The sequence below is a fragment of the Eleutherodactylus coqui genome, chromosome 5 (assembly GCF_035609145.1).
Source record: "Eleutherodactylus coqui strain aEleCoq1 chromosome 5, aEleCoq1.hap1, whole genome shotgun sequence".
NCBI lineage: Eukaryota > Metazoa > Chordata > Amphibia > Anura > Eleutherodactylidae > Eleutherodactylus > Eleutherodactylus coqui.
The window spans coordinates 90,554,878-90,580,534 of NC_089841.1; the positions used below are offsets into that span (position 1 = coordinate 90,554,878).

The 25,657-nt window shown below is 42.5% G+C and overlaps 1 protein-coding gene across 2 annotated transcripts in view; it reads left to right on the forward strand.

Moving 5' to 3' along the window:
- AP3B1 (adaptor related protein complex 3 subunit beta 1) overlaps nucleotides 1-25,657 on the forward strand; it is a 230,603-nt gene that overhangs the window by 26,470 nt on the left and 178,476 nt on the right. For both annotated transcript variants that reach the window (XM_066602845.1, XM_066602844.1), the window contains exons 2-5: nucleotides 10,548-10,623; nucleotides 13,182-13,256; nucleotides 20,702-20,797; nucleotides 24,124-24,284. In XM_066602845.1, the coding sequence (XP_066458942.1) occupies nucleotides 10,548-10,623; nucleotides 13,182-13,256; nucleotides 20,702-20,797; nucleotides 24,124-24,284 (408 nt within the window). The remainder of the gene's footprint in view (nucleotides 1-10,547; nucleotides 10,624-13,181; nucleotides 13,257-20,701; nucleotides 20,798-24,123; nucleotides 24,285-25,657) is intronic.

Below are 25,657 nucleotides of genomic sequence, written 5' to 3' on the forward strand. Positions count from 1 at the left end.
TCTCTGATTAGGTACCATTGCAATAAGAAGTTTATATCCTGCCTCTGCAATAGACACAGTGATGGACAGTTTTGCGGTTGTCTTAGCTATTGTATGCCAGTTAGATATCGATAGTTCCTCTCCCAACTCCTCTTCCCATTAAGGCCTCATGTCCACGGGGAAAATCAGGCCCGCTACGGATTCTCCATGTAGAATCCGTAGCGGGTCCCTCCTGCCCCGCGGAGATGAGGCATAAAAATAAGAATTAACTCACCTCTCGCACGCTCCGGGTCTTCCCTTCGCCGCGGCTTCATCTTCTCTCAGTCGCGGCCGGATCTTCTTTCTTCGGCCCGGCGGATGCGCAGGGCACGTCGGTTGCGTGCCCCGCGCATGCGCTGGCCCGAAGAAAAAAAAAGATCCGGCCGCGACGGAGAGAAGATGAATCCGAGGCGAAGGGAAGATCCGGAGCAGGTGAGTAAATTCCGATTTTGGTCTCCGGATCCGGACGGCTTCCATAGGCTTCAATAAAAGCCCGCGGGAGCCGTCCCCGCGGGAGACGCGCACGAAAATGGAGCATGGTCCAGATTTTTTCATGCTCCATTTTAAAAAAAATCACTTTTATTGACCATCCGCGGGTATTTATCTACCCGCAGGTGGTCAATGCATCCCTATGGGGTGCAGATCCGCGGGCAGGAGAAGAGTTAAAATCCGCTGCGGATTTTAATTCTTCTTTTGCCCGTGGACATGAGGCCTTAGTCGTGTAAAAGGGTTTACCCTGTGGTGTCAAAAATTGGAATAAAGCTTGGTAATGGTTCCTGCACCACCTGAAATTGTGTTGCAGACGCTTTCAAAGATGGCGATAGTAGCTAATGTGCGTCTTTCCTCAGTTAGAGACAGTACAAAATGTTTAATCTGCTGCAGGTGAAAGATTTCCGTGTCTGGAATTGAGTGAACTGCGCGGAATCCTAATCTGTCTGCTACGTCTGCGATCCGCGTAATATCTTTCGCAATCCACCACTTAGTTATTAATATCCTGGCTTGAAGGAAATGCGGGATTACCGAACAGGTTCGACATTGGGAGATGTTTTGATGTGAATTCATATCTTTTGGCTAATCTATCCCACATCTCGAGTGAGATTGAGAGGGCTGGGCGCATTACTGCAGGCCTTTTCTTCGCCTCACACCAAAGGGTTTGTTCAATCGGCATAGGGAACACTGCCAGGGACTCAATATCAATCCAGGAGGGTCTATGGACTCGGGAAATTAAAACAGACAATTGTGCCAAGTGGGCCATGTGGAAGTATTTTTGGAGACTGGGAACTCCCAAGCCACCCTCATTTCGGGGAGCATATAAAGAGGCTTGTTGGACGCGTCTAGTTTTGCTTATCCAGATAAAGGAGAGCATCTTGGTTTGAAGGTGTTTCAACGTTAGAGAGGACCAGCAGGGCTCGAAACAAGTATAGTATCTTAGGTAATCAAGTCCTTTTAATTTAATGGATTCTACCTAGTCATGAGAACTTTTGTGTTGACCATGACACGAGGTCTTGTTCTAACCACTTTATCAGTGGGGGATCTCAAAGGAATGGGTAAGGTAAATCCCAAGTATGGGAGGTGCTTGTCTACCCAGCTGACATCAAAATTTAGTTTTAAGAGTTTGAGCATTTGGGGGGGGGGGGGGATTTTTAAATTTAGCGACTGCCCAACCTTATCTAATATGTTGTAGATGTTGGGAAGGGAGACCAAGGGGGAGGATATGAATAGTAACATTTCATCAGCAAATAGAGCACATTTATGTTCAGGCGCTCTTCTGAAGGACGTTGATTGAATACATCCTATTATAGTAAAGTTGACTTGAGCTGATCACATGCTCGCCTCGCTCCCTCAGCATCCAATCAAATTCCAATAAGCATGTTATAGGGAATAGTAGTAAGGCTATTGTGTGTATTAATAAGTGTCTCATGAGGAATTTCTTAGCAGTAATGTAACAGTTAGTAATATAACTTTGATAAAATCTGGTTTTACCTAAGTGCACCGTCTGGGAACAGGGCCGGTCCATCTGGGGTATATGTGTTCCCCTTTGTCTAAAGACGAGGAAGGTCTCATCACACCTTGTGATAAGAAGGCACAAATGCAAGTATATCAAGAGCCAAAGGAATAGTATATTAGAAATTAATTACTCCTGACCCACTGCTTTATCAAAAAGGGAAAAATAGCTGAAGCAATGACACGCTTTTAAACCATTGATTGATTACTTATGCAGAGGCATTGTAACGTCTCTAACCGGCATATCACATTTCACAGAGAAGCATTGCATGGCTTTTTAAAAGGGTTGTCCAAAGATAGAAAAACTTAGTGGTTTTCTTCCAAACACAGTGCCACCCTTGTCCATAGGATTGTGTGTGGTATTGCATCTCAGCTCTGTTGTAGTGAGTGGGTGCTGAGCTGCAATACCAGAAACAACCCATGGACAAGGGTGGCACTGTGTTGGGAAGAAAGCAGCTGAGTTTTTTTTTTTTGTTTTTTTTTACAGCTTCGTGTGACGCAGAGTGCTAAGGCAGCAGAAATGCAGTCCTAAGCTCTCGCTCACGACCTGAAGGTTGCGAGTTCAATCCCCGCATGGCTCAGCCGGCTCAAGGTTAACTCGGCAGAATAAGTTGGTGCTATACAAATAACAAGATAACCCTGGAAACCCATTTTAAGTCTCTTCACACGAAACGTTCTCCACAAGTGGAAACTGTATGCCTCTCAAACCACATCATAGGTTTGTCAGTGAACGAGCCAGAAACTTTACTGTACCTTGAGGGACAAAAACTGCTGTTTGCAGAAGATTCTGGTTTTGGCCCATATTCCCAGTCATATTATAATGACCCTTAAAAGTAGATTTCCTAAAAGTCAATGGTTGACCTTTAAGGTCCCCAGAACACTAGCCATTTAAGAAAACGGACCACGCATGGACGATATACGGACTTGTATTCTATGTGGAAACACACTATTGAGTTTTTTTCTCGCAGACTCAGGCCGCCTGCAGACGAGCGGGTCGGATCCGGCAGCGAGAATTCTCGCCGCGGGACCCGACCCGAGAGCCTGCAGAGACGAGCGCGTACTCACCCGCGCCTGGCGGCCCCGACTCTTTCATGTGCCGGCTGCCGCGCAGCCGGCACATGCGCAGACCGGGGCCTGCGGCCGGGTGAGTGCGAGCCCCGCACAAAAATAGGACATGCCGCGGTTTGTTTGCCGCGCGAGATTTCGCGCGGCCAAACCGCGGCCGTCTGCATAGGAGCGCGTATTGTAATGCACTCCTATGCAAACTTTCAGTGGCGGAAATCCCACGGGAAATCCCGCCGCGGAATTTCCGCCCGTGTGCAGACGGCCAAACTGTGTGAAAAATTCCTCACATGCACTATTTTGATCCTTTTACATGGACGAGAGACATTCTTAAAAGTCAATGGGGAAAAGAAATAGATGGCACTCAAATGCAATCTGTGTGCTTTCTGCTTTGGCACACGGATGACACATAGAACTGCACATGTATGAAAAAATGTTTTTTTTTGTGACTTTTTTTTTTTTCTTAATACAAGTTTGCACCTAGGCTAGTAGGTGGCACTGCTGAGACATTGTAACATCTCCAAACGGTGTCAAGCTGAAATGGACATGTAGAGATTTGTTGTTTTTGCTTTCTACACACTGCAAATGGAGAAAACGTTAGATTTTGCTCTCTATAGTACACACATTACAGCATTATGGAGAAACCAAGTCATCTTGTAGACCATGATACCTTTTTAATGGCTAAAAAAAATACATGTTATAGCGAGCTTTCGAAACTATGCAGGGATCTTCCTCAGCTTATGGAATAGATCTGAAAACACATGCATTTATACATACATACATATGAAATGGCACAGACATGGTGTGATTTAATTTGCACTTAAAAAATAAGAGAACAGCATGAGTAGAAAAGGAAATACATAATCAGTCCACTGATAAGGATGTGAAAGTTTTATGGTGTCTGAATTAGTGTTCAAGGGTCACCAGGCCAGAGTGGCTTTGTGATTTGAAATTGTATTTTAATATGGGGACTTTCATATGTTCTATGTTGTGTCCGTGACTAGAAAAGTGCTCCGTCACAGGTAATTCAGTCTTTCTCTCTTTAATTGTGTGGCGATGAGATCTCATCCTTGCTTTCAGTTTTTGTCCTGTTTCCCCAATACAAGGCCCCCCAACAGGATATTGACTACACAGAATAAGGTGCACAACATCAGACGTGGAACATGTGAATGTCCCCGGGATCTTATAGTCCTGCTGTGTGTTGGGGATTTGTATCCTGTCCGCGGTCAGTACATGTGAGCAGGTCTTACAGTTCCTTACATTACAGGGATAAGTTCCTTTTTGTATGTCGGAGGGCAATGCAATCCTGATTACAAAGTTCCTCAAATTTGGAGGTTGCCTGTAACACAGGGGAGGGTCCGGGAATATGGTTTTCAGACGGTCATCCTTGTGTAGGGTATGATGGAGTTTCTTTGCGGTTTTCCTTAGTATCTCTAGCTGCGGATTGTAGGTCACTGCTAGAGGTACCCGATCATTTCCTTCTTTCTCTGTATCGGAGACATTGATTTCTGGGTATTCTGGTGGCTCTGGTCATTTGATTGTGTGCCTCTAGTGGTGAGCTACAATTCAGGATACAAATCCCCAACACAGCAGGACTATAAGATCCCGGGGACATTCACATGTTCCACATCCAATGTTGTGCTCTTGATCCGGGGCAATAAAGGTCCTGTTGGGGGCCGATATGTGAGAGAAACAGAGAAAAAACTGAAAGTGAGGAGATCATCTCACTGTGACACAAAGAAAGAAAGAGACTGAATTACCTGTGGCCGAGCATTTTTCTTGTCATGGACACAACATAGAGCATATAAAAGTCACCATATTAAAAGAAAATTTCAAATCACAAAGCCATAGAAGAATTTGGGAGTACAAGTTTATTAACCACCTTTGACACTTTCAACAGAGACCTAAATTTAAGAGGGTTCATGTGTGAGAGGGAAGTATGAGAAATCTATAGCACAGATGACACTCTTGTCTGGTGACCACCCAAACACTAATTCAGGGAACATTAAAACTTTTACATCCTTATCAGTGGACTAATTAAGTATTTATTTCTCTCCTTATCCTGTTCTGATATTTTTTTTTCCTGCAAAATAATCACCCCATATCTGTGCCTCTTCGTATGTATGTATGTGTAAATGCATGTGTTTTCAGATCTATTCCATAAGCCTGAGGAAGATCCCTGCATAGTTTCAAAAGCTCGCTATAACATCATGTATTTTTGTTAGATATTAAAAGGTATCATATTTACAAGATTACTTGCTTTCTCTTGCTGGAAGCAATCACATTTTGCACTACCGGCTAACACGGTACCAAACTGTTTTTCATTTTAGCATTATGGAGGAAACTGCAGAAGTACTGAGCGGTGTAGATGTGATCGCAGTAGCTTTAAGAGCCTGTGTCTCTCCCTCTGCCGCAGCTTCCTCCACTCATAAAGTTCAAATGAAATAAATCATTCCCACCTTTGGCTCGCTTCTGCTCCCTGTTCCTTTGCTGGCATATCTTGCAAAACTGAGTTAGCCACCCGTTTCCTTTGACTTTCTATACAAGTATAATTCAAGATTGGGATATTGCTTGCATCTCAGATTTCCTGCTTTATTTACAAAACGTGCATTATACAAGCAGGAAATCTGAGAAGCAAACAGTATCCCGATCTTGAATTATCCTCCACTCATAGACTGTTATGGGCAACATGAGACCTCACTCTCTCCTTCCACTTCCTGAAAGCCATCTGTTACTAGAGATGGACTTCACCTTAAAACTGGCAGCGAACAGCAGATTAGAAGGGAGACCCCTAGTGGCCAGCACTTCAGAGGAATTTTTTTTTCTTAGCACAAAAATATAATTGCAGGTAAATAGTTATTTGCACTTTTGTTAGTTATGTTGGCATCATAGCAACCCAAGTTATCTCAAAGTGCGTTGACCATCTAAATAGCATATGATAGAAGTGCTGTAACGTGTGGCCAGAGGGGATCGCCATTCTGAGTCATGTGGATGTTTGCAGTAGAAAGCATTATAATCAAATCAACAAATATGCCGCGCTGATACTGCAGAATCCCTCCCTCCATCCTATGACTGTACACCCCAATCAATAGGATTTTATGTACTAATCCTCCTTCCTCAAAAAATTATGGTAATGGACTCGGATCCGGGGCTGAGTACTTGGTAACCGGAAAGGTTAGATCTCTGTAAACTTGTCAGACCGCTTGTATTCAATGAGGCATAGAAAAAGAAAACCTACCGATTCTGTAATTTTACATTAAATACCTGGAAATGGTCCATTGCCATTTCTGAATTATTGTAGCCTACACGGGTTCTGTTATTTTCCAGAATCGCATACTACCCTGCATTAAAGGGGTTTATTAGCTGATTGCCTGGCACCCTGAGCTGCGGACTACTGCCCATTAACTATAGTGGTCTATCTTGGGGATAGGTCATCAATAGTAAAATTATAAGATAGATAGATATTTTTATATATATTACTGGTTGCAATGTTGTAAAATAAGCTATACTCCTCCATTCGGACAAAGTGGAGTGGAGGCTATTTGCATGTAGTTTATGAAGGGGCTTACTTCAAGGGCATCTGTCACCACCTTTCAGCCCCATAAACTGCGTTATTGGACAGGGATCCTATTAGCTGTTGTTTTGAACTGGCTGGGTCTCCCGTTCTAATGTTGTGCCCTCAAGAAATAAGCGTACGATTATAGTTTGACTCTTTCCATAAGGCTGTCCCATAGAAATGCATTGGAGACCGCGCACACATAGCCTTCTGAAGAGTCATGCTGTGTATGCGCATGCTGATTTCTCAGGGGAGCAGTGCTGGAACGGGGAACTCGCTGAGTATAAAAGCTGCTTCCCAGACCCCACCCCCATCTCTTCACTATTGAGCCCCATAATGTAGTTTACGGAACACGAAAGTGACAACTGATGCCACTTTCACCTTGTGGTTTGCACTTCCTCACTAATTAAGACTCTGACTTCATACATATGTTTGCCGCCCGCTATTACCAGCCCTGTGTCATACTCCTATAAACATTCGTGGCTGGAATGACAAACCTATTTTATATAACTATGTAGTTCTTCCAGTTTCGGGAGCTTTTCTGTGTGTCGCTTGTGGATCCTGTTGCACTTTTTTCTTTGCAATGGTTTTGTATGCACACACATACATGGGGTAAACAAAAATATGGAAACACCATATAAAATGCATGGGATTTTAATTATTAGCACTGAACTGCCTTTTTGACACCTGCTTGGCTTAGAGCTTTTTTTGCCCGATTTGTGTTTACTTTACCTCTTGCCCTGCTCTCGGTGGTTTTGGGAGCCAGCTGATAACAGCAGCTGAGTAGCTCAAACCACCAACCAATGGAACCTTCTTGCTCCAGCAGATCTTCACTTCTATCCGGTAGCATCTGTGTCATATTACCTCTGCTTAAATTACATGGGATTATAAATCCTATTTTAATAAGACATGCAGAGACCGAATTTAAGGCATGCGTGTTGAATTACAAAGCCCTTGTTCACATTGCCGTTGAATAATTTAATTACCATATATACTCGAGTATAAGCCTAGTTTTTCAGCACATTTTTTTGTGCTGAAAAAGCCCCCCTCTGCTTAAATTCGAGTCAATAAGTTTTCCCAGTTTTTTGTGGTGAAACTTATTGTCTCGGCTTATACTCGGGTCGGCTAATACTCGAGTATTTACGGTACTTTGCTACATTTTAGGGGCCAAACCTTGATTTATATTGGGGTCCATCCAGATGCCATTATGTAATCCATATTTTAATAGAAATCTGCGATGGCGGCTCTGAATGAAATCTGTGACACAGATGTGAACAAGCTCGTGCGCTTTTCTTATAACTTAAATTCCGGGCTGTACTATAGTCCAGAGCTTTTTTCACAATTGTGTTGTTGTAAATAGTGATTGTTCCCAGCAAGACAGACCAAGTAATCTTGTAGATATGATACCTTTTAATGGCTAACAAAAAGACATGATAATTCGAGCTTCCAAACCAGCGCAGGGTTCTTCTTCAGGTTTAAATGAAATAGATCCGAAGACCTGCTCACATGTACGGACCGCGGACAGGTTACAAATCCCCAACACACAGCAGAACTAAAAGATGCCAGGGACATTCACCTGTTTCACGTCTGATGTGTGCCTGATCCGGGCCAGTAAATGTCCTGTTGGGGGACTTTTATGTTGGAGAAACAGGAGAAAAACTTAAAGCGAGAACTTAAAACTTAAAACTTCAAGTCACAAAGCCATAGAAGAATTTGGGAATATAAATTTATAACAAGTTTTGACACGTTCAATAGAGGGTTAAATTATTCATGAGGATTTATGCATGACTGGGAAGTATGAGAAATCTTTAGCACCGATAACACTGCTGGCCTGGTGACCCCCTAACACTAATTCAGGGACCATAAAACCTTCACTCCCTTATCAGTGACTATTTAAAGATGTTTGTATTTCTATTGTAGTATTTTTTTAAGTGCAAATTCTTCACATCCATATCTGTGCCTTGTTATAAGTATGTATGTTATAAGTGGATCTGAAGAGGCATGGATATTTATACACAATCTATTAAGCCTGAAGAAGAACCCTGCGTTGGTTCACAAGCTTTCTATAACATCATGTATTGCTGTTGGCTATTAAAAGGTATCATATCTACTAGATTACTTGGTTTCTCTTGCTGGGAACAATCACATTTTGCTCTTCTGGCTAACGCGGTACCAAACCATTTTTGATTGTAAATAGTCAACCTTCTTGACTGACACTCCACTAAAATCTTATGCTACTTTCACACTATTTGATGTGTACATTTGATGCATGCGCCGGGAGCAGACTTTTTCACTGTTTATTGGAGGGAGGGCAAAAAAAGTGTCGTCTTAACCTCTATCGGCTGGTATATGCTGATATTTATTTTTTTCCTGTATGGAATAGTCTAGTGGACTGCACTATTGCATACAGAGGCATTCATTAAAAATGTATCCTTTTTACAGTGGGAGCTTCTTGGCAATGGATGCCACTGTATGCCATTTGCAATGGCTGAACCCCTATGATGCCATCCATATGAAGTTAAAGGGCTTGTCTTGGATGTCTCCTCTTGCTCTATCCTGAGGACAGGTCCTCAATGGCTGATGAGCGGTGGTCTGCTCTTTGGGATCCCCACTGATCAGCTGTTTGTTGGGCCCACTGACAGCAAACAGCACTGGGAGCGGATAGCACTTTCTTTATTGCAGCGACCTGGGTTGGTTCTGCAATCATGGCCTCCATTGAATTGAGCCTACAGTACCAACCAGGGCCACAATGTTGATAGTGCTATCTGCACTGACAGCGGGCCTGGCGAACAGCTGATGGACTTGGATGCCAAGTGATGAGTCCCTGCCCATCAATAATAAGAGTTCTGGACGACTCCTGCTTAGCACTCCGGACCGCTCTTTATTAGCCAGACTGCACCGCATCTACAAAGAGCTTCTCTCTTTGCTGAACCCAACATGCCTATGCATAACGCATACAGCCCATTGACTTGTGTGGAAGCTGTGTAAGACTATTGGCCACACATCACAGAATATGCGCGGCAGATTTTGGTGCAGATCTGCGTCAATATCTGCTGCTACTGTAAAATACTGCGGCTTTTCTGCAGCTAATTCAGCTGTATAAATTCTGCAGCGTTTCCCCTACATGAGAATAACTTGATGCGTCAGTTCCCTTGCAGTGGTGCCACCAGAAAATTGGATTTACTTCCTGTTAAAATGGTATATTAAGGCTCCTTTACACAGGACTGTCAGGTGCATAAGCACCAAACGCCTGTCCCACGAGCTACCGCCTGACACTCATGTGCTTGACACAGAAACGCTAGTCAAGTGAGTGGCGGTGGAGTGGCCGGGGATCGTTGTGGCCACCCGCCTCCATTCACAGTAAACAGGAGTCACTCAGACATTCAGCGCCTCCTGTTTACACGGCCCGATGGTAGCTTGGATTTTAGTTCTGCTGAAAACCAAGCGACTCCAATAAGTTAGTGATTTCTCGCTCGGTGCCCTGTCACATGGGATGATTATCGCCCACATTCGCTGTTTCCATCAAGAATTCTGGCCGTAATCGCCCGTTGTAAAGGTATCGTTAACTGCTGCATGCAGATTCTATACACCTCTCTGCAGATTTTATATTTGAGAGGTTTCTGCTCTTGGTAAACTAGAATCCGTTTCAGTGGAGTAGACCACTAGGCGGTGGTAAATATGGTGAGCATGGAGCACACTGGGAGTTGTAGTACTTCACAGGATTTCCTTTAACTACAGATTTGACGCTCACTAATAAGGTATTTCGCTTGTTATCAAGTATCCTGAAACGAATCTGCCCCTATAAAGTCTTGGCATGTTCTTGTTTAAGGTTCAGTTTCACTTTTTCTGAAACTTTTTTTAATATATTTTTTTGTGATTTTTATCCTTTTTTTTTTCTCTTTTGTAGGAATGAAGACTTGAAGCAAATGTTGGAAAGTAACAAAGACTCTTCTAAGCTGGAAGCAATGAAAAGGATTGTTGGGGTACGGACTCTTCTCTTATTCTGTATGGATCACTTATATGGCTGACCTGCACCACTCACTTTATAATGAGTGTAATAGAAATGTACTAAAGCACAGGGTTGGCAACGATTAGTTTCTACAGGCAGGGAGGTGACTAAAGGTAGCCGCACACAGTAGATGAGTGTTGGGGCATCCTACCGGCCTTTTGGAAAGGTGATGGCCTATTCGCTTTTTCCATTAAAATTAACCTTTCAGGGAAGTGATCTGTTCTGGCATTAAAACAAACACAATGTTGGTTTGTTACTGAAAAAAAGGCCAATAATGCCCATTTTCAGATGGTGACTGTAATCCTATCGGTGATCTGTCCTCTCTATAGATGACCATAAATGTTGGTGACCTCATGCAGAAAAGAAATGGGATCGCCCGACTGCTGGTGTTAATCACCTGAATCACTCATGCTCCACAATGAGGAGGAGTATATTAAAATTCTTTAATCTGGCCTTTGATAATCCAGAATATCTATTTAGGCACTAATTACTAGCATACTCAAAATATTGAGAGGTTTCAGAAAACTGGAAGAAAAATTCTAAGCAGAAATGGTTAATTAACCCCTAAACCCCACAGGACGAAAGATTACTTTCTAGCAGGGTGATGGTTAATGCAACAGAACGTAAACTTGTGTCCTGTGAATGAGCCCTCAGCAGGAGCCGGCTGCGACTGATAAGCTGGCCTCCCGCTGCAACAGTGGGGATCAATGAAAGCGTCTATCCTTGCTCTTAACCCCTCACAAGCCATGATCAATGTACACTGTGGAATGTAAAGGGTTCACAAAGGAAGTGCGCTCGCTTTGTGACATCATCGTCCCTCTGCGATATAATCTCGGACAATCGCAACATCGGTGTCCAAGTCTGCCATGGCCTGTGATCACTAATGTGAGCATTAATGCATCATCCTAGCGATTCAGAGCTTTAATGGTTCAGATCCTCTCCAGGGACATTAAAAAAACCCTTTTTGTGCACTTTTCTGTTTTGTATAAAAAGAAATGGGAAAAAAAACCCAAACATATATGTTTGGTATCATCGTATCTGTAATGACCTGTACAATACATTGAACTTGCTGCATGGCAAAAACTGTAAAAAAATGGAGGCAAAATGCTTTTTTTTTTTTTTGCCTCTCAAACGCGTTATCGATGATCAAAAAGCCATATATACCAAAAAAGGGTATCAATAAAAGCTATAGATTATTAAAGCAAAAACAAGCCCTCACAGAGCTCTGTTCATGGAAAAATTCAAAAGCTGCAGCGCGTAAAATGCAGCAGTGTGAAGAAAAAAAAAAGTTCCAAAAAAAGTTGTTTGTTTTTTTTTGTGGAAAAACCTAAAAAATAACTTTTGGTGTTCTCCATAATCATACCAGCATGCAGAAAAAATTGTCATGTAATTTATGCTGCCTGATTAACGCTGTAAAAAAAAAAAAAAAAAAATGGTAGAATTGATTAGTTTTTTCTCTGTCCTTCAAAAAAAAAATTATAAAAGTTTTACAATACATTATATGGTCCCAAAAATTGTACGACACAAACGTTTGCCACACAAAAATCAAGCCCCCTTATACGGCCATGTTGACAGAAAAAATAAAGTTATGGCTTTTGAAACGAGAGATGAAAATCCTCTATGAATTATTGCGTTTTATGGCCAAAATAGGACATGTTCTTAAGGGATTGGCTAGTTTTGAGCTATTGACGGTCAAGCTTTAGAATCAGTAGCAGATAGGCGGAGGTCTACCATACTCGGGCCCCTGCTGAAGAATTTGTCCAAATACCTTAATACCAAAGGGGACAGAACATGGAAGTGTTCGAGCAACCATATGTGGACCAGTTGCACCAAGGGGAAAATCCAGCTCAGTCAGTGGTAGAACAAGAAACTTTAAAATAAACTTTATTACAAAAAGTATTGAAAATACGGAATGTTGAGACACTGACCACAATACATCAAAAATGTTTCCGGTGCAGGTGTCCATTGCCTGGCTGCTGACCGATCAGCGGTTTGCCCGGCCTTTGTCACCCTGTGCGGAGCTGGAAGCGGATTGCTCCGTACTTCGTCCATGCCCTTGAATGGGAACTATGCCTGCAATGGCAGTACAGACCACTGTATGGCGCTATCTGCTCCATGCTCCAAACAGGATGACAGCGGCCCGGTGAACAGCCGATAGTTTGGGACCTTCAGATCAGCTGTGGATGACCTACCTCTTCTGTCCCTAGGTCAGCAATTTTGAACAGATGGAAAACTCTATTAAAAGACGACAATATCTAAACCTATTATATGTTTTAGCACAAATGTTTGTTTTGCGCTTTATATGTGTATACATTATATATGTGTAGGTTTACATAGTGTATCGTGCAGTACGCTGTGCCTCAGATGATAATTACTGACCCCACACGTGGCAGGGGGACAGACATTAGAGGGCCTTGGTAAAGGTTTGCAGACAGAGCAGATGATCAGCGGTGCCCTGGATAGACCAGCATGCCATGTTTTAATCATCTGTCAGTCTTTCTGACCCACTTTCATTTTTTTGTTCTATTCAAGATGATTTCAGCTGGAAAAAATGCCTCGGAGTTATTTCCCGCCGTTGTAAAGAATGTCGCCAGCAAAAATCTGGAGGTAAGATTGACTGTTTATAATCAGCTTGTTTACTCTGGCAATGCTGGGAGGAAGTGGCATTTTATGTCGTGGAGGTTTTCGTCTATTTCAGATTGGGAGAATGGCATACTGAGGAGAAAGTGTATAATGCAATGAGACATAGTCCGGTATACCCTAAGGCTACCTTCACACGGGCAAGCCTGATATTGGGCCAAAAAAACCCTGCGCGATATTGCTCTTGTCAATGTGTTTTACCTGCAATTGTGAGGCGTTTTTCATGCAAAAACGCCTCGCATCACTTCAGTGAAATTGCCATCCGCCAGCACTTACTTCACTCACGTCGGAGAATCGGCAAGTTTTTCCTATTGATTTCAATGGGAAACCTGACAATGGAAGCAATGTGTTTGACTGTCCCATTGAAAACCATGGGCGATGTGTTCCGAGGGATGGGGAAAAAATAGGACATGCAGAGATTTTTTTACTTTTCAACATCACTGTGAGGGCGCCTACCCACTGGCGATTTTTTTTTTTTTTTTTTTTTTTTCCTGCGATGTTTTGCGTTTTTTCTCAAGAGCAATTAGTATACAATGTGTTCTTGTCCATCTGGGGTTTTTTTCCGTTTCGTGGGGTTTTTTCACATAGGAACTGTCAGTTGCATATGTGTCCTTATTTTTCTCTTAATGCACCCATGATTGTCAATGGAGGGCTGCAAAAAACGCGCAGAAAAACACGCGAAAACGCAGCGTTTTTCACGCACGAAAATCGGCAACGCAAGTGGGTAGGCGCCCTGAGGAAGGAAAAAAAAAACCACGTTTTGACCGTCCCGCAACGTTGGAAGACATCTGTCAGGGTTCTCTTACTGTGTATTGCCAGCCTCTCTGCTGCTGGAGCCTACCCAACGTGTCACCTCATGCAGTACTGACTTTAGCCAGCATATAGCGCTGTTGTAGAATGGCAGAAAAAGAGTAAGCTCCCTAGGAAAATCAGGATACAAATTGGATTGGAAAGGGTTAATATCGAGTGCCTGGGACAGGACTGGGCAAATGTTAAAAGCCCGATAGCCAATGCATCTACAAGATGGCTGCTGCCTCACTGATAAACATCTTTCCTGACTCCTAGATGGGTTGCTAATTATGTAAATATTTACTGAGAGAAGTGGTATACTAAAACATAACTTTTATTAAGATATTAACCTAAAAAAGGAGAGCTGATAACTTTATTAGCGCAAATCTCAAATAATATCAAGAAACCTCCCTGACATGAGGAGACCCCAATCATATTCACCTCATGGAGTCACCACAGAGGAGCATGTAGGTAACAGAACTTGTACTACTGGTATTTCTGCAGGACAAGTCTAGTTTCTTCTCTGCTAACACTAAAAAGACCTCATTTCATATCGCACTAGGCAGTTACAAGGCCCGAAAGCCCTTACAAATAAACTTTAGGCCTTGTACCTGCATTGTCACATTGCCTGTGGGTTAAAGGCTGCAACGCACCATTGCATCCTTTGTGTGTCATGATCGACGGCAATGTCCGTGTACAGAGGGAGAGCTGAGGGTGGGATCTCCTGTGATGAAGAATCCTTGTGATGAAATCAGGCCCTGTTCCTTGCATGGGTGGACAGCCCAGGAGTAATTGAAGGACCCCACAGATTTCTAACAATGGTTTTTTTTTTTAAGCTTGATAAAGGACTTTTCGCAAAACATTTTTATGTAACATAAATGTTAAAACCAGATGGACATTGTCTTCATTCAGCATAACATACTATGTATTATCATATGTACGTATACAGTTAGGGCCAGAAATATTTGGACAGTAACACAATTTTCGCGAGTTGGGCTCTGCATGCCACCGCATTGGATTTGAAATGAAGCCTCTACAACAGAATTCAAGTGCAGATTGTAACGTTTAATTTAAAGGGTTGAACAAAAATATCTGATAGAAAATGTAGGAATTGTACACATTTCTTTACAAACACTCCACATTTTAGGAGCTCAAAAGTAATTGGACAAATAAACATAACCCAAACAAAATATTTTTTTTTCAATATTTTGTTGCGAATCCTTTGGAGGCAATCACTGCCTTAAGTCTGGAACCCATGGACATCACCAAACGCTGGGTTTCCTCCTTCTTAATGCTTTGCCAGGCCTTTACAGCCGCAGCCTTCAGGTCTTGCTTGTTTGTGGGTCTTTCCGTCTGAAGTCTGGATTTGAGCAAGTGAAATGCATGCTCAATTGGGTTAAGATCTGGTGATTGACTTGGCCATTGCAGAATGTTCCACTTTTTTGCACTCATGAACTCCTGGGTAGCTTTGGCTGTATGCTTGGGGTCATTGTCCATCTGTACTGTGAAGCGCCGTCCGATCAACTTTGCAGCATTTGGCTGAATCTGGGCTGAAAGTATATCCCGGTACACTTCAGAATTCATCCGGCTACTCTTGTCTGCTGTTATGTCATCAATAAACACAAGTGACCCAGTGCCATTGAAAGCCATGCATGCCCATGCCATCACGTTGCCTCCACCATGTTTTACAGAGGATGTGGTGTGCCTTGGATCATATGCCGTTCCCTTTCTTCTCCAAACTTTTTTCTTCCCATCATTCTGGTACAGGTTGATCTTTGTCTCATCTGTCCATAGAATACTTTTCCAGAACTGGGCTGGCTTCTTGAGGTGTTTTTCGGCAAATTTAACTCTGGCCTGTCTATTTTTGGAATTGATGAATGGTTTGCATCTAGATGTGAACCCTTTGTATTTACTTTCATGGAGTCTTCTCTTTACTGTTGACTTAGAGACAGATACACCTACTTCCCTGAGAGTGTTCTGGACTTCAGTTGATGTTGTGAACGGGTTCTTCTTCACCAAAGAAAGTATGCGGCGATCATCCACCACCGTTGTCTTCCGTGGACGCCCAGGCCTTTTTGAGTTCCCAAGCTCACCAGTGAATTCCTTTTTTCTCAGAATGTACCCGACTGTTGATTTTGCTCCAAGCATGTCTGCTATCTCTCTGATGGATTTTTTCTTTTTTTTCAGCCTCAGGATGTTCTGCTTCACCTCAATTGAGAGTTCCTTTGACCGCATGTTGTCTGGTCACAGCAACAGCTTCCAAATGCAAACCCACACACCTGGAATCAACCCCAGACCTTTTAACTACTTAATTGATTACAGGTTAACGAGGGAGACGCCTTCTGAGTTAATTGCAGCCCTTAGAGTCCATTGTCCAATTACTTTTGGTCCCTTGAAAAAGAGGAGGCTATGCATTACAGAGCTATGATTCCTAAACCCTTTCTCCGATTTGGATGTGGAAACTCTCATATTGCAGCTGGGAGTGTGCACTTTCAGCCCATATTATATATATAATTGTATTTCTGAACATGTTTTTGTAAACAGCTAAAATAACAAAACTTGTGTCACTGTCCAAATATTTCTGGCCCTAACTGTATTGTCTCCCAAAGAACCTAAAGCCCCATTTACACACAACGATTATCATTTATAATTTGTTCAAGCGATGGCTTTTGAGCGATAACCGTTGTGTGCAAACGCTTCCATCTTTCACTCTTCAGGTGAACTATGATTTTTAGCTGAGCATAAAATCCATCATTTAGCCAAAGAGAGATAGCAGGGACCACACACTGTGTTCTCCACTAGAGGACCTGATTACATTGTTTTCAGCTGACAGCCTGCAGCAGCCCTTGCTGAGACAATGCAGCTGAGTGCAAAGTCCAGACCACATGCTGGGATTTGCAAACAGCTGCTGGAGGCTCATTTACATGCAAGTAAAGCTGATAAAGTACTAATGGGCATTAGTTCACATTAGTACTTTATGCAAAACAATCACTAAAACTGGTAATCTTTCAATTGTTTGAAAGATTGTCTTTGCATGTAAATGAGCCTAAAATGAAAACTTTTTGTATGAAGTTTGGGGTGCTGTCTTTGGATATAGTCTGGTGAGCCTTTTGTCAGTAGGAGTTTGAAATTGGCACACAGTAAGGTAAAGAGGTGAGTGCAGCCACTGTGTATTAGTTAACCCCTTAATGACGCGGCCCTTTTTTTAATTCCATTTTCGTTTTTTCCTCCCCCCTTTAAAAAAATCGTAACTCCTTTATTTATCCATCGACGTCGCTGTATGAGGGCTTGTTTTTTGCGGGACGAGTTGTATTTTTTCAATGGTGCTATTTAAAGTACCATATAATGTACCGTACTGAAAAACTTTTAAAAAATTCTAAGTGGAGTAAAATGGAAAAAAAAACGACATTTCACCATCTTTTAGTGCGTCTTGTTTCGATGGCGCAAAAACAGCAAAAAAAAGACATGATAACTTTTTTCTATGGGTCGGTACGATTACTACGATACCAAACTTGTATAGGTTTTTTGCGGCTATTGCTCGCGGGTGTCAGCTGTTATAAACAGCTGACGCCCGCATTGTATGAAGAGAGGTTGCATCGCACTCTCTCTTCATACATACCACGACGCTCCATGACGTACCTATACGCCATTGGTCGTTAAGGGGTTAATATATTTGCATATTAAAATATGCCAGTACATTATATATATATATATATATATATATATATATATATATATATATATATATACATACGCACACGCACACATACATACATACACCGCACACACCGCACACGCACATATACGCACACGCACATATACACACGCACATATACACACGCACATATACACACGCACATATACACCACACACGCCACACACGCCACACACACCCACGCACATATACGCACACGCACATATACACACGCACATATACACACGCACATATACACCACACACGCCACACACGCCACACACACCCACGCACATATACGCACACATACGCACACGCACACATACGCACACGCACACATACGCACATGCGCACACGCGCACACGCGCACACGCGCACACGCACACATGCGCACACGCACACATGCGCACACGCACACATGCGCACACGCACACATGCGCACACGCACACATGCGCACACGCACACATGCGCACACGCACACATGCGCACACGCACACATGCGCACACGCACACATGCGCACACGCACACATGCGCACACGCACACGCACACATACGCACACGCACACATACGCACACACACACCACACACACCACAGACAGACAGACAGACAGACAGACACACTCTCAAAATTAATTATCCACCTATGGGATTGTAATGCAAAGAGAGAAATTAATAAAAAGAACCCACAGAAAAACACAATTTGTGTAGAGACAAAAAAAGCTGCTGAATTTAAGTCCCATTATAAAATAATATATATTCAATTGGCATTCTCACAGCCTTAACAATCAGTGCAATAAGCGTATAACCTCATTTTGAATGATCCCTTTATGCCATGGCAGCATAGTTTTGGTTTTTTTTGGTTTTTTTGGTCCCTTTCTCCACTTGGCAAAATACTCTGCCAAGTTATGTATTTTGGGGGCTTGGGAGGGATGGATATCAGAAGTGTAATTTCAACTTCAGAATTGCCTGATTTGACCTAAGCTTCAGCGATTGTAAATAATAGGCTCAAGAAAGAGCCACATGTTAGGCATACATGTAAGCACACTAAACCTAGCCCTGTGAGTAAAGAGCTTTCTAGTGCTCAGTAGATCAGTATTGTGAAGGTTGGCTTCCATGGTTAAGGCCTCTTTCACATGGGCGACAAATAGCATGATTTGGGTCTTTTTTTTTTTGTTTATTTGTTTTTGCATATATTTTTATTTTTATCCTGTAATTTTCTTTCACTTATTCCTGTAACTTTTCTTTGGAATTTATATGTCCTCCATGATGTCATATAAGGTCTCTGGGGGTCATTCACATGGTCTTTTTTTTTTTTTTCTTCTTTGTTTTATTTCACACTTTTCCACTGTAGCTGGGGCATCCATAGGGATGACAATAGTCACTGATCTCCCCCTGCAGTGACAATAGTCACTGACAGAGCTGATTGGGGTCTGATAGGACGCTGGAGCTCTGCTGTAATGGGGGCACCTGGCGGTCACATGACCGCTTGGTTGCATAGTGGAAGTTATACTTCCGCTTTCACTTAGTACATAGCACTCATTGAGCCCTCTTCTCCCTTCTCTGGGGTCTCAGCTGTGACTAACAGCAGAGGACCCGACCTACTCCTGCTTGATTGATTGCAGGAGCAGAGGCTTTAATCCCGCACCATATTTTTGCTATCAGGCAGGATTAAAGCCCGGGACCAAGTGTCGTATATTTCCAGCACTTGGTCCTTGAGGGGTTAAACAGATCTGTTAGGTGAGTTCCTCTTCATGTCCTGGCCCCATATGCACATGGCTTAAAAAAAAAAATGCTTGATGGGGTTGTCGCCCTGCTTTTTAAAAAACCCTGACTGACCTAAGAAACAGACTTGTTATTCAGTGTTACATCTACTTTCAGTGGGATGCTATTCTGCGTTGGCCTCGTGTCCTCGGCTGCAGGTCGAGCCGGGTGATTGTTTGTGTACTCTATATTGTTGAGGGGCGACGGCGTGATCAGACGCGGACCACACACAGGACCCTCACTTACAGATCCCTAATATCTCTTTGTAGCGGCAGATCATTTCTCTTCTGCATGGAGGAAGTATCGCAGCACCTGTTTCTTTTCTCCTAAGCAACATCCAAGGCAAAAGTACAAAATAATAACTAAATCGTTCTAGCACATTCCATCTCCTAAATGATTTCAACGCGGCTTCCAAAATGCCGTCCTGTGAATTTCTTTTAACAAACCGAAGCTTACCGTAGGCTTTGTTGGGATACGTACCAGATGACAAAGTACTGTGCTGGAGGTACAGACCAAAATCAAAGGTTTAGTCAATATGTCATGAAGTTTGATGTTCTAGCATTGATAAACTAATTAAACAGACCTTCCTGTGTTCCCCAAGACTAATGTGGCCCCGTCGTGATTAGTTTCACAGTCAGGCATGTAGTAACATTGAATGGCAGTAAGTGCGGAGAGAGCGGTGTAGTCACGCATCTCTAAGCGTTCCCTTATCTGGGCACAGAGTGGTTTCAAGGAAAGGAGCCATTCTCAGCAACCTGCTGCCGTTCAGTGCACAGGCCTCTTGTGGTCAGTATTGATTTGCTCTAATCTAAAGCAGAACAAGGACAAGTGTTGTATTTTGCAACCTTCTGTGATTTAATATTGTTATGTCTTTTGCCCCAGCAGCCACAAAAGTGCCTCTCTGGAGACTCGGAGTCTATAATTTTATTTTGTAGAACCAAAAGTTTGGAAATCTTTTGTGCCGACACGTCGAACACATAGAATATTAAGACCCGGGCCCGTTAACGACAGATGTATCTCGTCTGTTTTCCTTTTTACACTATTCAACAAATCAACTTGTTTTTTTTTTCCTCCAGCGCTCGGCTTGAGACGTGTTTGTTAGATACGCCGGTGTCGCTTTTTGTCTCTGATCTGCTTAATTTAATATTCTTCCTATGATTTCCAGATAAAGAAGCTGGTCTATGTTTACCTGGTACGATATGCGGAAGAACAGCAAGACTTGGCACTCTTATCTATCGCCACATTTCAGCGTGGTCTAAAAGTAAGTTTGGCGCTCTGCGGGTTCAGGAAAAGTTTAAAGTACAAAATAAAAATTTGTAAATTTCTTGATAACTGGAATGAAACGTACGTGTTATTTCTGGTACAGCCTAGGCAACTGCTGGTAAGTGCGGTCGCCTGCTGATATCTTGATATGAAAGATGTTGTAAGGGCTTATTAATCTGGCCGTATAGAACCTGGTAGTGCACAAACCTATAATACCTTATCAGGCTATTATCTTTCACATCGACTAAATGCTTCATTTACATGGGACGACTGTCGCTAAACGACTTGTAAGAGCGCTGACGTCACCGCTAATGTTGTTGGCGCTCGTGCAGAGCATTTAGACAGGCAGATCTATGGCTTCTCGCTGAGAGCTTCACATTCTAGGTTTACACGCAGTGAGAAGTCGGCGATTCAGATGACTTGTATGCGGTTTGAAAGTGAGCGATAATGAAAAGTAAACAGTTTTTTGTATTTAAATGTAACAACTATTGCGCATTTTCATTAGCGAGATAATTGTTCAGTGTAAATGGCCCTTAACTCCTTCCCTCCCCATGATGTAAGGGTACGTCATGGGAGCGGGGTACTTCCTGCAAAATGACGTATCCTTACGTCAGAGGGATAGCGTGAGATCATAGCAGATCTCCCGCTATCCTGCAGTGGGAGGCGGCTGTCACTAGTAGCCGGTTTCCTGCTGAAGTCACAGAGGGAGCGCCCACCCGCTGTTAACCCCTTCCCTGACGCAATCTAAGTAGATTGTGGCAGGGAAAGGGTTCACAGAGGGAGCGCGCTCCCTCTGTGACTTAAGCAGGCTCTCGTGAGAGCCCGGCTGTTTTCTATGGCAACAGTACGCCAGATACCGGCATCCTGTATTGCCATTGCCTAAGATCACTATAATAAGCGATAAGGCATGGCAGGAGAGAAGTCCTGCCATGTCTTATTGTAACGATCATTAGTGCTGCAGTAAAAGTCCCTCAGAGGGACACAGATGGTGTAAAAATAAGAGCAAAATAAAGTACAAAAAATAAAAATGTAAAAAAAATTTAAAAAACCCTTTTTTAAATGCTTTTTCTCATATTAGCATAGAAAAAAATCCCACATGTTTGTTATCAACGCGTACAATAAATTGAAAGCGCTTATTATGCTGCATGGCAAAAAGCATTAAAACGCTAAAAAACTGAGGCAAAATGCTAATTTTAAGCAGTTTGCCTCACAAAAAACGCAAAAGTGATTAAAAAAAACGCATGTACCCCAAAATGGTACCAATAAAAACTACAGCTCATCTCGCAAAAAATAAGCCCTCAGAGAGTCCCGTCCATGGAAAAATAAAAAAGTTACAGGACTTTGAGTGCAGTGAGTTTAGAAAAAAATAATAATTAAAAAAAAAAAAAAAAAAAGGGGTTTTATGGTGGAAAAGTGGAAAAACCTAAAAAAATTAAGAATTTTGGTATTGTAACCGTACTGACTTGCCGAAAAAAATGTAGTGTGTTATTTATGCTGCATAATTAATGCTTAAAAAAAATCTATGGCAGAATTGAAGCATTCTCTCCCCATGATCATAAAAAAAAAAAAAGGTTTACAATACAGTCTTTGTACCCAAAAATGGTACCAATAAAAACTACAGTTCACCACGCAAAAAACAAGCCCTTATACGGCCGCGTCGACGGAAAAATAAAAAGGTTATGGCTTTTGAAAAATGGAGATGAAAAAATACCAAAAATCGTCCTCAATGGCAAAATTGGCCATGTCCTTAAGGGGTTAAAGGCCAGTGGTAAAAAGAAATTGCGGCCTATCCTATACTTGGCCCTTTTTACGAACAACAGTAAGGCATGCAATGTGTTGCACTCCGTGGACATTGGACAGCGCACTAGTGATGCTCATGTGCTCTTCACTGGCTTTTGTTTCCAATTTCTTGGACCGTATATGGCCACAGCCGTGTAGATACGTCTTAAGGCTGTAGTGTGCAAGGAAGGAGGTTAGCTTTAGGTTAAAGAGGGGACAACCCCTTTAGGAAGAGTCAAACGCAAAAGGATGCAGGTAAATCCAAACAATACAATAAAAGTGCACAAAAAGCAAAGGCCTTCATTCACCAAACGCCCATTTCGCCCTCGCCTTCATCCAAGGTGGTTGGTGTAGCAAGTAAGAGAATATTTATATAAACGGGCCAGAGATAATTATCAAATGTCAGCGGCCAAGTACATACAGAGGCATAGTAGGAGAGAGACGACCGAGTAATGTGCATGCATGCTTATAATGAGCAAGAAGGGAAAACCTGCCATTGTGATGGAAAATAAGACCGCCATATTGTGTGACCTGCACATCTATCAGTATGCATCTGTCAAGATGGAAAAGGCTTTTCTGACACCGCTCATACTCCTGTATTTTACAGCTGAACAGGCACGTGATAACATGGCCATATACAAAAAAAAATCTAACTTTCCTGGATTTTTTGCGATCTGCATTTTGCTGCGAGTTGCACCATAACCCACATTATCTTTTATTAGATAAGAGACTGCGTTCGTAGCTTAAGTCACCATGTAGCCCTAGCCTGAATCTGATCAGGTCCGCCATCTGCATAGAGTTTGTTTCTTTGTGTTTGATTGTGTTTCCTCTAAGTACTCAGTATTTTACCTATTCTCAAGGATAGGAACGTACTAACAGGCAAAAGGCCTTTTACATGGGCAGACTTTTTTTGGCTGTAGGGGAGTGCTGATCGATCGACTGTTAACCTTGTTGATTGGCACTCGTTACTGGCATATAGATGTGGCAGATATTAGTAGTATAGGGACTAAGGATGGTTAATAGGATCGTTCATCTCCATATCATTTGCATTTGCATTTCCCTGTTAACATGGGAAGACTTGCTGCTGACAAACGAGCGTCTTTTTTGCCAGCATAACGATGCAATTCACTTACAAATGGATATTGGCTTATTTGTCAGCTGATTTGCAGGCATGTTTACATGGGCCAATAGTTAGGCATACAAACGTTTTTATCCGACCGTCGGTCCATGTTAAAGGGCCTTTAATTGGTTAGACATGATGTATATTCTGTTGTCTGAGATAGGAAAGTTAGATAAGTGTGTTCCCTTCTCATCAAGTTTTCCCCAATGACTGATGTGAATGGCGACTATCTCTGCACACTGCTGCGGAATCTTCTCGGCCTGCATAAGTAATGGGAAGTAAACCGTTACATCTATGCCGTTGCCGGTGTCTTACTGGGGTGAGCGTACCTTTTATATTTGTCTAAGAATTTGGAGGATGATAATCGGTACTATGGAAATTATGCCCTTATAATGCATCTGCTAAAATGTGTGTTCTTGTTTCAGGATCCTAACCAACTTATACGTGCCAGTGCTCTGCGGGTTTTATCTAGTATCCGTGTGCCAATCATTGTCCCTATAATGATGCTCGCTATAAAAGAGGCTGCAGCAGACTTATCTCCTTACGTGCGGAAGACGGCAGCGCATGCCATCCAGAAACTTTATAGGTAAGATGGCTCTAATATGTAACTCGGTGTTTGTCACTTCAACCTGGTTTTACGTCAGCTACTCAGCTTTGTCCTTTTTAACCCTTTCCAACTCACTGTCTGACATCTTCCTACATTTTGATTGAAGCTTGTACAGCTCCAATGTCAGAAGACCTCCAACAGGGTATTCTTACCATCTATTGCCAGCCACTCTGCTGTCGGAGCCTCTCTGGCGCTACACACTGGCTTTAGCCAGCAGATGGCACCGATGTATAACGGCAAAAAGAGAAAGCCTTTTAGGAAACCCTGAATTCAAAATTGGATTGGAAAGGGTTAAGAATCGCGTTCCTTCTGTAAAGTCCTTGGTGTGTAAATTCTTAAAGGAGTTTTTCAAGATGGAGAAAAAAAAAGTTTCTGTAAGTGCAGGAAAAGTTCTAAAATAAAAAACTAAGTATGCTCACCAATTCAATCTCCTGTGTATCTCCAGTGTGCTGTTGCTCTTGTCCGCCCCACCTGCAGCGGTGAAGAAGAGTTTGTCTACTTGTATGAATAAACTTCTAGCATGCTTAGGCTGTATTGATCATCTGCTAATAATCTGGACTAGTTCTGAGGATGAACCGCTGACCTTCCACAAGAAGTTTAATTAGTTCCAGCCAAATATCAGGTTTAATCTCAACAACTCGCTTGCTTAAATACATATCCTGTACATGCCTACATATATATAAAAAACAATGCCATAGGAACCTCAATCTACCATAAAACCTACAGGCCGTAGGAACAACTTTCATCTACAACACACAAAAAAGTCCATCTATAGTCAGGCTCTGCGATACATCCTGATCTGTTCAAAGAATGAAGACAGAAAACACCTGTCATCTGAGTTACTTTCCTACAAGGATACCTATTATGGCTACAGAGCCACAAGGACTCCAAGGAGCAGCCTCCTGAAGTTCAAACCGAAGGAAGAGAACAGCAGGGCTCCCAGAGTGGTCACATTCAACCCTCAAATTAATTTTTCGAGAAACCTCAAAGGTGATCTCCAACTCATACTTGACAACGACAATAGTCTGAAAGGAATATTCCAAGACAGCCACCAAACCTTAGGTATCTCCTCAGCAGATGTTCCCCCAATCGCCATCAGAGACTGGCACTTTTCCTTGTAACAGGAAATTAAAGACCTGTACCCACATCCTACCAACAGATACCGTCCACATACCCAACACACAACAAGACTATAAAATTACTGACCCACCCTCCTGTACATCCACTGTGTTGGCATAATATACTGTACAAGGTGTCCAGAAGGAACATTCATTGTAAAAACAAAACAGACACTACACCAGGATGAATCTGCATAAGCACACCATAACACTAGCTAACTCTAAAGAAGAGAG